This window comes from Electrophorus electricus, chromosome 11, assembly GCF_041902795.1.
Source record: "Electrophorus electricus isolate QZ-2024a chromosome 11, ASM4190279v1, whole genome shotgun sequence".
Lineage (NCBI taxonomy): Eukaryota > Metazoa > Chordata > Actinopteri > Gymnotiformes > Gymnotidae > Electrophorus > Electrophorus electricus.
Window position 1 is genome coordinate 665,001 of NC_137507.1, and position 14,833 is coordinate 679,833.

The window sequence follows — 14,833 nt, forward strand, 5'->3', positions numbered from 1 at the left end:
CCCTCCTGCCTTTCTGTGCTCTGAAGGAAGGTGGTCCCGTATCATATGTAAGATGGCACTGGGTCCTGTTGGTCGGTGCGCCATATCTGCTGTTTGCTTCTGCAACTTGAACAGATTGAAGCATCAAAGCTGAAAACAGTGCTAACAGAGGTTAAAAAGTCAGTAGAATGGTTAGCGCACACACACACACACATGCAGGCTGTATCTAATTAGCCCACTTTGATGCGTCTGATGAGGTAATTCCACTGAGAGGCAGTACAGAGATGCTGTCTCAGAACACGTTCTAAATGAACACGTTATAGCTTTTGCAGTTTTTACAGTGTTCTTCATTATACGTAGGTGTGTTAATGTTACTTTCTTGTTCAGTGGTGTGTATTGGTGTGTTAACACAGTAGTGTGTGTGTGTTAATGTTCAGTGGTGAGTGTTGGTGTGCTAACACAGTGGTGTGTGTTGGTGCATTAATTATTCAGTGGTGTGTGTTGGTGTGCTAACACAGTGGTGAGTGTTGATGTGCTAACACAGTGGTGTGTGTTGGTGTGCTAACACAGTGGTGTGTGTTGTGCATTAATTATTCAGTGGTGTGTGTTGGTGTGCTAACACAGTGGTGTGTGTTGGTGCATTAATTATTCAGTGGTGTGTGTTGGTGTGCTAACACAGTGGTGTGTGTTGGTGCATTAATTATTCAGTGGTGTGTGTTGGTGTGCTAACACAGTGGTGTGTGTTGGTGCATTAATTATTCAGTGGTGTGTGTTGGTGTGCTAACACAGTGGTGTGTGTTGGTGCATTAATTATTCAGTGGTGTGTGTTGGTGTGCTAACACAGTGGTGTGTGTTGGTGCATTAATTATTCAGTGGTGTGTGTTGGTGTGCTAACACAGTGGTGTGTGTTGGTGCATTAATTATTCAGTGGTGTGTGTTGGTGTGCTAACACAGTGGTGTGTGTTGGTGCATTAATTATTCAGTGGTGTGTGTTGGTGTGTTAACACAGTGGTATGTGTTGGTGTGCTAACACAGTGGTGTGTGTTGGTGCATTAATTATTCAGTGGTGTGTGTTGGTGTGCTAACACAGTGGTGTGTGTTGGTGCATTAATTATTCAGTGGTGTGTGTTGGTGTGCTAACACAGTGGTGTGTGTTGGTGCATTAATTATTCAGTGGTGTGTGTTGGTGTGCTAACACAGTGGTGTGTGTTGGTGCATTAATTATTCAGTGGTGTGTGTTGGTGTGTTAACACAGTGGTGTGTGTTGGTGTGCTAACACAGTGGTGTGTGTTGGTGCATTAATTATTCAGTGGTGTGTGTTGGTGTGCTAACACAGTGGTGTGTGTTGGTGCATTAATTATTCAGTGGTGTGTGTTGGTGTGTTAACACAGTGGTGTGTGTTGGTGTGCTAACACAGTGGTGTGTGTTGGTGCATTAATTATTCAGTGGTGTGTGTTGGTGTGCTAACACAGTGGTGTGTGTTGGTGCATTAATTATTCAGTGGTGTGTGTTGGTGTGTTAACACAGTGGTGTGTGTTGGTGTGTTGTAGACCCCACTGCCCGCCGTATGACTAAAGCTGGGCCTGCTGTGCGCAGCCGCTATGCCAGCCAGTGGACTCTGAACAGACCCCACCCCCAAATCTCCTCCCACACGCTCACCACGGACTGGAGGGTTCCCACCCCTCGGGCCACAGGCTCTGTTGATAAGGAGAGTGACAGCTACAGTGTCAGCCCCTCCCAGGACACAGGTACAGCCAAAAATAAACACAAATACTGACCTTTCCCGAACCAGAGTCTCCGATTAGCTACACGGATTCACTCCAGCATTTTGTGGATAGGGAATATGTGTGTTTATGAACACTTTACAAAAATCTTTATTTTACAAAAATCTTTATTTTAATCAGGTCAGCATACATGTTGAAGAAACACACACAAGTTGAAGTTGAAGGTCCAAGTGAAGTCATCTTATTACATCACCACTGTCACAGTCACTGGGTCACAGGGTCAAACTAGTGTTACCTTTAAACGGCATCATTAGAGAGGCTGTTTACTAGCAGGCAGAAATGCCGCAAAACCAAAGACTTAAAGTACAGTAAAACTACAATCATAAAGTACAGTAAAACTACAGTCATAAAACAGTAAAAATACAGTAGTAAAGTACAGTAAACCTACAGTCATAATGTACAGTAGAGCTACATTTATGAAGTACCATAAAACTCCAATCATAAATTACAGTAAAACTATAGGCGTAAAGCACAGTAGCGCTACTGTCGTAAAATACAGTACAACTACAGGTGTAAAGTACAGTAAAATGACAGGTGTAAAGTAGTGCAGTACAGCAACACTACAGCATTACACAGAGGTAGTATAAATTAGAATCTACTCTAAATTAGTAATTTTATGGCTATAATGTTAAATTGTATAATAAATAAATCAAGGTTGATCTGTATTTTTGCATCTTAATCCCAATACACACTGTAAAATTCATTCTATCTTCTGTCGAAACATTTAGTTTCAATTTAAGTAAATCAACTTTGATAGACAGTATTGCTGAAACACGGCCGCATGCTGAAAATGCAGAACTAATGCAGAAACACTTGAAGCATAATTGCTGAACTTTGGTGTGTGTGCATGTGTGTGCACGTGCGTGTGTGCGTGCGTGTGTGTGTGTGTGTGCCTGTGCATGTGTCCGTGTGTGCATGTCCGTGTGTGTGCCTGTGTGTGTGTGCGTGTGTGTGTGTGCGTGCGTGTTTGTGTGAGCCTGTGTGTGTGTGTGTGTGTGTGTGTGTGTGTGTGTGCACTCTCTTCCCCAGACCGTGCCCGGAGCAGTATGGTGTCCACAGAGAGCGCCTCATCCACCTACGAGGAGCTGGCCCGTGCTTATGAACACGCTAAGATGGAGGAACAGCTACGTCATGCCAAGTTCACCATCACGGAGTGCTTCATCTCAGATACATCGTCTGAGCAGATGACAGCCGGCACCAATGACTACACGGACAGTCTGACCTCCAGCACACCGTCCGAGTCGGGCATCTGCCGCTTCACTGCCTCACCGCCCAAACCGCAGGATGCCAGCCGCGTCACCATCATGGCCGTGCCCAAAGCACACAGACCCGGTGAGTGTGTGGTGTGTGTGTGTGTGTGTGTGCGCGTGTGTGTGTGTGTGTGTGTGTGTGTGTGTGTGTGTGTCCCAGGGGGGACAGGATCAATTAGCACATAGGATTCTTTAAAGGATTCGCATGGCATTCAGAGTCTGCACAGAGAAATTCCTGAAGGCATTACAGGCAGCAACAGAGGCAAAAACATTTGTTCAGTCAGCACACAGTTCAGGTGGGCCAGACACTGTATATGAGCATGTTAATTCATAATAACACAACTGCATCAAACAGCCTCTACTCCACCAGCGTGATGCCAGAGCTCACCACACACACATGCACAAAACTGCACATCATCTGCTCACTGCCCCATAGGAAACTTCAAACAAACGTCATCTGTTCACTGCCCCATAGGAAACTTCATACAAACGCCATCTGTTCACTGCCCCATAGGAAACTTCAAACAAACTTCATCTGCTTACTGCCCCATAGGAAACTTCAAACAAGCGCCATCTGTTCACTGCCCTATAGGAAACTTCAAACAAACTTCATCTGCTTACTGCCCCATAGGAAACTTCAAAAAAATGTCATCTGTTCACTGCCCCATAGGAAACTTCAAACAAATGTCATCTGTTCACTGCCCCATAGGAAACTTCAACAGGTCAGCTGCAAAGCAGAAAATGGCCATTTTGAATAACATGTCTAGAGTTTTAACACTGAGCCTATAGAAAGCCCAGGAAGAACAAAAGAACATATCACATTTCTAAATAATTTCTTAAACTTTTATTATCATTTTCTTTGAGGAGTGGAACCAAAACAACAGAAACTTCTACTTGCCAGAGATCTCAGTCTCTTCGGTTGTCCCCATTTACCCATATCCACATCTGCATGATAACAGAAAGTCATAATAATCAGACCATAATACAACAAACATACTTTTCAGACCCAGACCCAATTATACCTGAGACTCACCCATTTATACCCCAGATTCACCCATTTATACCCCAGATTCACCAATTTATACCCCAGATTCACCAATTTATACCCCAGACTCTCCCAAGACACTGTATTACTTTTCACTTTCTGCTTGCTGTTCTTCCATGTCATTCATGGTAAAGTCAGTGGTGATAAACATCTGAGGTTCGTTTACCTTCGTTTACCTTTGTTTACCTTGTCTTCTTAAGTTACTTGTCAGAAAACTCACACAGACTTAAATCATTTCAGTCTTTAGAATTAAATGTGAAACTTATCTGTGCACATGTGCGTGTGCGTGTTTGTGAGTACATATGCTTCGTCCAAGGTGACCCGGCGCACCTTTGTCGGCGCACGTGTCTATGTTAGTGTGTGCCTTCGTTTGTTTGTGTCTGTGTGTGTGTTCGTGAGGGGTATGGAATCTTCTGTTGACATCTCACTGTGAGAGGCGCTCCACCGTTCCTCGGTATCATCACTCACATGTCCTGCGCCACCAGCTCTCTGGGTACCATCTCTGTGTCATCCTACAGCTCCGCCGTCGAGCAGGTCTCCATGCCAACTGCAGGCTGAGGCCGTCTAACCGCCTCTATCAAGAGTGTATTGTCTGCAAATACAAAACAAAGGTTACTGTCGTAAAGGGCTCACTGCAGGAGACATGGACACTAAGCAAGACCCATACAGGACCCGTACAGGACCTGTACAGGACTCATACAGGACCCGTACAGAACTCATACAGGACCCGTACAGGACCTGTACAGGACTCATACAGGACCCGTACAGAACTCATACAGGACTCGTACAGAACTCATACAGGACTCGTACAGGACTCATACAGGACCCGTATAGGACTCATACAGGACCCGTACAGGACTCATACAGGACTCATACAGGACCTGTACAGGAATACTGGTAGAACTTTCACTTCCTGACTTCCTGGAGCAAATGGCTACTGCTGCTCACTTGAGGATTTCAGGTGAATCACTCAGGCAAATACAGATATGTTTAAACAGTTTTGTAAGTTGATTTAAGCACTTTTGTAAGTCACTCAGGATTAAAGTGTCTGCTAAATGCTATAAATGTAAATGTAACTGAATCTTTCCAAAGTAGCTTTAGTAGGTAGTGTTAGATAGTAGTTAACAGTGTACTGTTACTGTTATGACTTCTGTCAGAGTACAATGCTGACTGGATATTTGTCTGCAGTTTGTGAACATTTCCAGTGCACTAAATCTTTTCACTGGTGGTTGTCCTTGTGATGGACACCCAGGCCGTCTCATGTGATAACGTCTGATGAGTCACGTTAAATATGTAATGCTTTTGGGCCCAGAGGAGATTTGGTTAATACACTTTGTGTTCAAGCAATTAGATCCCCACACTAATAGAAACATCAAGATCTTTAGAAACCCTGAGAAAGAAGAACATTGAATATTTTTCATCTGTTTTCTGCAGCCCTTCCTGTTTTAGGCTATTTGTCCTGTGACTTTGTTCTGAGAATTACACTCTCAGGCAGATCCAGAGGAAAAGCTCAGGCTGGACTTAATTTGATAAAACTGAGGCACTTTAATAAAATTCTGGTGCTGAACCCTGTAGTTCAGATGCTGACGATCGAAAATCAAACCTGCTCTACCAGACGTGCTGAGATAAAACGCTGAGATTCACCAGACAAGAGAGTGGTACTGAACCCCATTCATAATGAAGAGAGTATAACAGTGATATAACAGTGAGATAACAATAATATAACAGCTTTAACAGTGACGTAACAGTAGTATAACAGCGTTAACAGTAATATAACAGTGCTTTAACAGTGATATAACAGCTTTAACAGTGATGTAACAGTAATATATCAGTGACGTAACAGCAGTCCAGTTGGGGTGGTGGAGATGATGCCATCAGACAAAGCTGCAATTTGAACCGTGACACTGCTGGGTTGAGAGTTGTCCTCCATGCAGAACCCCATCCGCATGCAGCAGTCCTCTACTCACTGACTGAATGATTGTTTGGAAGGTGGAGAACACAAGCAATGCATGGACAAACTGTTAATGTCCCTGCACACCTGCAATTCTGTGTTACCTACCTTCATTAAAAATGACACCATCTACCCCCCAGAGGGCTGAGGTCATAAGCTTGTCCCACACATTAAAGTGACAGTTTGGTCAAATTTAATGACCTTTATGTCACTGTGATGTCGCATATAAGGACTCCTGAAACTAGGAGATGTAAAAGCACTCTGAATGTTTTCCATTTGCAGCATTGAAGCTCCTGGTGATGTAACTGTACATGCTCTCTGCAGGTGGTGAGCTGGTGCACCTGCCCCCGTATCTGCGCATGGACTTCCTGCTAAACCGCGGAGCAGCTTCCTCCAGTCGGGAAGCCATGGGACAGACCTGCCTGGAGCCACAGAGGAGCCGTGCGGCCAAGCGGCCGGCCGCCCTTCCCCCGACACCCTCGGAGACGCCCTCCACTGCTCCGTCCTCCTCTGGGCCACCAAGCAGGGAGACGGCCCAGCCGTGGCAGCCTGGTGCCGCCTCCACGCTGCCCCACCGCGAGCCAGGAGACCTCCAGACGGCTAAACTCAGCAGCTCCCAGGAATCACTGCTAGACTCCAGAGGACACCTGAAACAGAGCAACAACCCATACGCAAAGTCCTACACACTGGTATAACACAGGACCATGCAGATGGACCAGTGTGCACGTCCCTGCACACATGTGCACACAAACACACACACACACACACACACATGCAAGCACATCCACACACACACACACACATGCAAGCACATCCACACACACACACACACACATAAAAGAACTTCTGTAAGAGCCTGTTTCAAAGGTATAGCTGAGCCCTGTATATACATGTTTCTGAATTCTAAAAGACTAAATTGATGTTTTTCTGTTTTTCTTTTCTCTTTGTCTCCCTCTGCTCCCCTCACCCCTCCACCTCCGCTTGATTTGGGTTGATTTTACTTTTTCATTTACTTATTTTAAATCACATCATTATGAAGATTGCCAAAATTATTTATTTAAATTGACAGAGGTACTACTTTTGAATTTATATCAAGGATAATTCTATAGTCATTATTATTATATAAAACAGAGGAAAAAATATCAAAAAATAATGAAAAGAAGACAGAGTGTAGAGCACTGCATGAGCAGATGTTCTGTTCTTTATCCATGACTTTTTTAATATTTGGGTGTGATCAGTGATTGAGCAGCTGTTCACCATGACAACATATCCAACAATTCCAGAGTTGCGTGTGAGGACGGTAAGGGCCTCTGGAATGAGGTGCATCCACTTTTTCCAGACTTGTCCAATTGAGGAATTTTCCACGGACTGCATGAGGACCTAAAAATGGTGATTAGTGGTGATTAATGGTGATTATGGCTTTGGCTGGAAAAATCCAAAATAGAATTTTTTTTCATCACATGAAGGAATTATATAATGTTAATATAACTATAACTATATATATATAACTATAACTATATATATATAACTATAACTATATATATATATATATATATATATATGAAGAGATCACCTTTATTTGTGGATAATACAGGGAAACCGATTTGGTAAATAAAGTTGTTAGTCATGTTTGCACACATCTGTTTTGATTAGGAGCTCCATATAGCTGGGGTCTTGTGTCTGTCCTCCCTCTGTGATGCAGTACCACTGGTAGCACTACAGCAATCTGACCACCAAAACCAAACCCTCAGCAGCTGAGAAAAGACTTACATATGTTACTTACTCACATATAGAGCATTGGAGGGGCAGAGTTATTATCCCGTTCTGGAGTGGGTGGCTCTTTCCTAGGAGGTGGAGTTATTATCTCTTCTAAAGTGGGTGGGTCTTTCCTAGGAGGTGGAGTTATTATCTGTTATAAAGTGGGTGGGTCTTTCCTAGGAGGTGGAGTTATTATCTGTTCTAGAGTGGGTGGGTCTTTCCTAGGAGGTGGAGTTATTATGTGTTATAAAGTGGGTGGGTCTTTCATAGGAAGCGAAGTTATTATCTGTTCTAAAGTGGGTGGGTCTTTCCTAGGAGGCGGAGTTATTATGTGTTATAAAGTGGGTGGGTCTTTCCTAGGAGGTGGAGTTATTATTATGTGTTATAAAGTGGGTGGGACTTTCCTAGGAGGTGGAGTTATTATGTGTTATAACGTGGGTGGGACTTTCCTAGGAGGCAGAGTTATTATCTGTTATAAAGTGGGTGGGTCTTTCCTAGGAGGTGGAGTTATTATGTGTTATAACGTGGGTGGGACTTTCCTAGGAGACAGAGTTATTATCTGTTATAAAGTGCGTGGGCCTTTCCTAGGAGGTGGAGTTATTATGTGTTATAACGTGGGTGGGTCATTCCTAGGAGACGCAGTTATTATCTGTTCTAGAGTGGGTGGGGCTTTCCTAGGAGGCAGAGTTATTATCTGTTCTGGATGGCAAAGCCTGTTCTGTTTTAAACATGAAGGAATGAGTCTGAACAGAGCAATACAAAATCAGTATATTTACTAATAATTTCGGAATTTTTGGACATCTTGGAGTACTAACAAATATGAATGTATTGAGTAATGCATCATGAAAAATGATTAACAAAAACATTGATAATAAAGGGGCAAACTAATGATACAGTCTCCCAATAATAATTGATGATCCTATCAAAGGATAACGACGGATTCAGGTTTCTCGGCTGCTGAAAGATATGTGTATATTCCCAAAAATCTTACGCACAGTTTTAACCTCAAGTTATCCCCGTGTTTTCACAGACCGGGCAGTTATGCCTCACTGTCTTTAGTGTTTCCCCATACTGACACCTCAGATTCGACTCAGGTAACGTTTCTGAGTTGAGTGAAGTGGGGTGAACAGAGGAAGTAATTGAATCACGCCCTGAACAGGAAGTGGCTTAGTATTAGGGTATGTGTCCGAAGGGCATCCGAAGGATCGGCACAACAGTCAGCTCAAACAGAATCTGTAAAGCTGATCTCTGATCAGACTGCCACCTTTCTCATTAGCTGTGGCCTATAAAGCAGGACTGATGCCAAAACAGTCACCTAATTCAGGCCATTCATGGGGAGCTGTATAAGTCTAGGTTTATCTGGTAGTTTTTGGAATAGCCATCAGATGGCGCTGTGTGATGGTGTGAAATATTTATGATCCGAACGCCCAGTTGTACAGTAATGTCCAGTAATTACAGGTTGCCAGGACAACCCCATGGTCTGAGAGTATTCAAGCGTTTTCAAATGCACAAAATAGTTCCTTATTCAACTACATTAACACCTTGGAAACATAAAGGCAAGTAATCCAGTAATTTTTAGATGGCCTGCAGACAATTATTGTCAGCTTGAAAAGTAACCAACTAAAATCTACTGATACCGTCTGCTAAATAGCAGGTTTTCTCACCTGTAGGTTCAGATAGATAATCAACAGTGGATTCAGTTTACTGAGAGTTTACTGGAATGCTCTCTCTCTCTCTCTCTCTCTCTCTCTCTCTCTCTCTCTCTCTCTCTTCTATGCTGAGGGCAATACAAACACAGAGGCCTGACTGAATTACATTTTAATGGATATCTACGAGTGTGATTTTCTCAGTTTGAGATCATCATCTGTTCAGAGACACATCAGACCTCTCTGGTACCAAATAAATGAACAAGGTTTTTAGTCGCACACCAAAGCTTTTCAGTAAAGGATGCTGGAAATTCTAACTTCATAAATGTAATAAATTCAGCAATTCATAAATTCCGTCTGTTAAATGCAGCTGTGTATCGTTCCAGACGTGCTTCCGCTGTGGTTAGCGTGGGGGGTGGTGATTTGTATCTGGAGGAGGTGATGGGCTTCCACAGAGGGGCAGGCCCCCTCACACTCAGCAAGGGGTCCCTGTTTGTTTTTTTAATAATGATCACAATACATTATCACAGTATATAGCATATATAGCAAATGTGCCAGCCTGTGCCAGCCTGTGCCAGCCTGTGTCAGTCTGTGGCAGCCTGTGGCAGCCTCTGCCAGCCTCAATGTTTCCTAACCTGGACATGTATGAAGACTCTCCTATTTCTAACTGCTACCTGAAGAAGAGTCCGCATGACTCCTCTGACTGTAGAGAACATGCACATCTTCAGACACATCATCTGTAGCCTCCCTGGACAGATAAGGAGAAACAGTTCACCCAATAAGTTTGAGTTCAGTCGCTCCGATACAACCTTTGGCTGCTTGTTCCCTGCATGTCTGCTGGGTGATCTGTGCTAGAGGCTGTCTGCTCACACTGTGCGTGGACATCATTGCGTCCTGTGTGGACTTCAGTCCTGTGACCCTTTCCCTGTGGAGGGACGGGCATCGCTGGCACTACGCAGCAGGTCCGGTGGGCACGGCCCTCTGCACAGCATCCCCATCGTCCTTCTACTCGTACTATATCACCTCAACTCACCCGTCAGCCCTACTCATCCTCTTAACTGTGTGTTGCTTGCAAGATACTATTAATGACAGGAAGAGAAGAAGAGAAGAGAAGGAGAGGAGAGGAGAGGAGAGGAGAGGAGAGGAGAGGAGAGGAGAGAGGAGGAGAGGAGAAGAGAGAGGAGGAGAGGAGAAGAGAAGAGAGGAGAGGAAAGGAGGAGAGAGGAGAGGAGAGGAGAAGAGAGGAGGAGAGGAGAAGAGAAGAGAGGAGAGGAGAGAGGAGGAGAGAAGAGAGGAGAAGAGAGGAGAGAGTGGAAATCGCTTCCTTCCTGTTTGCTCTGGGGCTGCTTTTTAAACACAAATTGTTCTCTTTAGTTCTCCAGAACATTCGCGTTAATTCTCCAGTCTGCCAACAGAGAGATGGCGAGAGCGTCTGGATAACAGACACCATATAATAAGACACTGAAGTCACTTTCGGTGTGTTTGAGTTTTTCACTGAGCTGTTGCAGGCTGGAGACGGAGGCACTGCCCGGCTAGTTAACAGAGCAGCCCCAGATCCTTCACACATTGTGGGACTGTACAAGCAGTCATCCTCTCTGCATTTTACAGACACAATACCACCCCAATAAAGGTGTAAGTTCAAAGGAATGAAAACATGGATTAATAAAACATGTGGATAAGGAGATGTAGTTAATAGAAATCTCAAGAAGCAGTCTGTTTTTTTGCTGTTGTTGTTTTGTTTTGGGGTTTTTTGGGGTTTTTTGCTGACAGTGATAACCAAAGACTTGCGATCCTTATTATCACAGAAAAAGGTTTTAGTGAACCGGCTATTTTAGTAAACATCCTGTTAAGTTGTTTAAGTGATAGTTAGCAGATTATATTCAGGTGGTGAATTGTGTTCATTACAAAGCAAGATTTGCAAACTAATGTTATTATTTTGGGAATATTTTGGTTCCTGTGTGGTTTGTTATGTATCAGAGACATGATCTCAGTTTGCTCCTGTGGGTTGATCAAACACTTTATGTCTCACAGACATGAGGCTCATATCCTGCTGTTCTTACCACAACACCATAACTAGGACAACAGACAGGATCTTTCACAATGTGTGTATGAAGGCTGAGTTTAGAACAGCTGACTATCTGGTACACTGGAATTACAGGTGATGTGAGGTGTGAGGTATAGGTTAGTTCTCATAGAGGAGGTGTGAGGTATGGGTTAGGTCTCATAGAGGAGGTGTGAGGTATGGGTTAGGTCTCATAGAGGAGGTGTGAGGTATGGATTAGGTCTCATAGAGGAGGTGTGAGGTATGAGTTAGGTCTCATAGGGAAGGTGTGAGCTATGGGTTAGGTCTTATAGAGGAGGTGTGAGGTATGGATTAGGTCTCATAGAGGAGGTGTGAGGTATGAGTTAGGTCTCATAGAGGAGGTATGAGGTATGGGTTAGGTCTCATAGAGGAGGTGTGAGGTATGGGTTAGGTCTCATAGAGGAGGTGTGAGGTATGGGTTAGGTCTCAGATACTCCTATTCATAGAGGATGTGTGAGGTATGGGTTAGGTCTCATAGAGGATATGTGAGGTATGGGTCAGGTCTCATAGAGGAGGTGTGAGGTATGGATTAGGTCTCATAGAGGAGGTGTGAGGTATGAGTTAGGTCTCATAGAGGAGGTGTGAGGTATGAGTTAGGTCTCATAGAGGAGGTGTGAGGTATGGGTTAGGTCTCATAGAGGAGGTGTGAGGTATGGGTTAGGTCTCAGATACTCCTATTCATAGAGGATGTGTGAGGTATGGGTTAGGTCTCATAGAGGAGGTGTGAGGTATGAGTTAGGTCTCATAGAGGAGGTGTGAGGTATGGGTTAGGTCTCATAGAGGAGGTGTGAGGTATGGATTAGGTCTCATAGAGGAGGTGTGAGGTATGGGTTAGGTCTCAGATACTCCTATTCATAGAGGATGTGTGAGGTATGGATTAGGTCTCATAGAGGAGGTGTGAGGTATGAGTTAGGTCTCATAGAGGAGGTATGAGGTATGGATTAGGTCTCATAGAGAAGGTGTGAGGTATGGATTAGGTCTCATAGAGGAGGTGTGAGGTATGGATTAGGTCTCAGATAATCCATCTCCACATAAGGTTCCTGTTCTCCAAGACTTCTGGATCTTCAGATTTCTGCCACAAAGCAGAAGCCTCCCAGTACCAAAACCAGTTTTTCCAAGTTATTCTTTTAAAATATTTTCCAAATCTACAACCATTAGCTGAAGCCGTAGTCTACACTTACATACTCAGTCTTATTTTATATATATTATTGTCCTATTATAGTCTTATTTTATAATATAGCAGATTATTTTCCAAAGCTGCCTGTTCATGTGTTCACTTATAACTTAAAATGGTCCCTTAAAACGCATACTATACACACAATAAACACACACTAAACACTTACTAAGCATTTTGCTGTTCCTGTTGCTTTCATTTGAAAATATATATTCATATATATACTTGTAATATACTACTAGCAATATTCTACTACACAGTTCAATCAGAATGGCCCCTATCATCTTTATACAATGGTGTATGTGTTCGTGTGTGTAAAGTTCCCCATCCAGGGGTAACACACTCCTTCGTGCGTCTTCATGGTGCCAGCTGTGTAGTTACCCCAGCAGGAGTCATGGACCTTCTCCAGAGGACGTTCAGGACAGAAGTCCTTCCTGTGTGTAATGAAGAACCATGTGGTGTGTCCCCCCACGTGGAGCAAGACACTGGCATGGAGGAGCTCTTACTGTTGGCTTTGTTTGTTTGTTGTAGGGTGTGCTGAGAAGTGTGTGTGCAGTGGGCATTCTGGCTCCTGGTCGACAGGATGAAAGCTTATTATATATATTATAAGTGACCCTGAATTATGTTTTATATCCATTAAAATTATGGCTTCTGATATTGTAAACACTTGCAGTGACTGCACTGTATTTGTAGGCCAGGAGAGTGATTCCAGACTCAGCCATTGTGTATTAACAATTTCACTGCTCAATCAAACTAATAATAGTCTAATGTATTATTATTATCATTATTAACTGATTAAGTGATTTGCACTGAGGAAAAGAAAGAAAGATTATGTAAGTACTTAAATAAGTATATACCTATGTAAGTACATAAGTATGTAAGTATGTAAGTACATATGTAAGTATCTAAGTATGTAAGTACATAAGTACATATGTAAGTATTGCTATTTCAGTTCTGCAGCATCATTTAGCAAGCAGAGAGAAAGAATGTAAATAGTTTGATAAAGTAGAAGATGACTGTAGATGACTGTAGATGACGAGATGACCGTAGATGACTAGATGACCGTAGATGACCGCAGATGGCTGTAGATGACTAGATGACCGTAGATGACCAAAGATGACTAAATGACCGTAGATGGCCGTAGATGACCGTAGATGACTGTAGATGACTGTAGATGACCGTAGATGACTAGATGACTGTAGATGACTGTAGATGGCTGTAGATGGCTGTAGATGACCACAGATGTCCATAGATGACTATAGATGACTGTAGATGACTAGATGACCGTAGATGACCATAGATGACTAGATGACTGTAGATGACTGTAGTTGATTAGATGACTGTAGATGACTGTAGATGACTAGATGACCGTAGATGACCGTAGATGACTAGATGACTGTAGATGACTGTAGATGACTAGATGACTCTAGATGACTGCAGATGGCCATAGATGACCGTAGATGACTAGATGACTGTAGTTGACTGTAGATGACCGTAGATGACTAGATGACCGTAGATGACTGTAGATGACCGTACATGACTGTAGATGACCAGATAACCGTAGATGACTGTAGAGGACTAGATGACTGTAGATGACTGTAGATGACCATAGATGACCGTAGATGACTAGATGACTGTAGTTGACTGTAGATGACCGTAGATGACCAGATGACCCTAGATGACTGTAGATGACCGTACATGACTGTAGATGACCAGATAACCGTAGATGACTGTAGAGGACCGTACATGACTGTAGATGATTGTAGATGACTGTAGAGGGAATAAAGTGATCTGTCTCTGTGAATAATCTGTATTTAGTTAATTTTTGTATAAAATAGAAACAATTGATGCTGGGAATTATTTAGTGACCCTGGGTTAAAGGAATTTGCTGTTTTTAGAGGTCCACTGAGATGTTAGGCCATGTTTGTTAACATTATTTACAGTCCAGTTATGGGCTTTTAGTTGCTAGATGGATTACCATAGCTACAACATCAGATCTGAGTTACCTTAGCAACACCATCAGAGCTGGATTACCATAGCAACAGCATCAGAGCTGGATTACCATAGCTACAGTAGCAGAGATGGATTACCATAGCTACAGCATCTGATCTGGATTGTCATAGCAGCAGCATCAGAACTGGATTACCACAGAAACAGCATCAG

At 43.2% G+C, this 14,833-nt stretch overlaps 1 protein-coding gene across 3 annotated transcripts in view; it reads left to right on the forward strand.

Moving 5' to 3' along the window:
* Positions 1-14,759, forward strand: part of dscamb (Down syndrome cell adhesion molecule b) — a 114,011-nt gene extending 99,252 nt beyond the window's left edge. For 2 of the 3 annotated variants that reach the window (XM_081722450.1, XM_081722451.1), the window contains 4 exons: positions 1,530-1,727; positions 2,793-3,095; positions 6,334-6,698; positions 7,049-14,759. In XM_081722450.1, the coding sequence (XP_081578576.1) occupies positions 1,530-1,727; positions 2,793-3,095; positions 6,334-6,698; positions 7,049-7,075 (893 nt within the window). In that variant the 3' untranslated portion in view covers positions 7,076-14,759. Of the gene's footprint in view, positions 1-1,529; positions 1,728-2,792; positions 3,096-6,333 lie in introns of all 3 variants that reach the window. The other variant, XM_027022265.3, reaches the window with a different exon arrangement.
* The last annotated feature ends 74 nt before the right edge of the window (positions 14,760-14,833 follow it).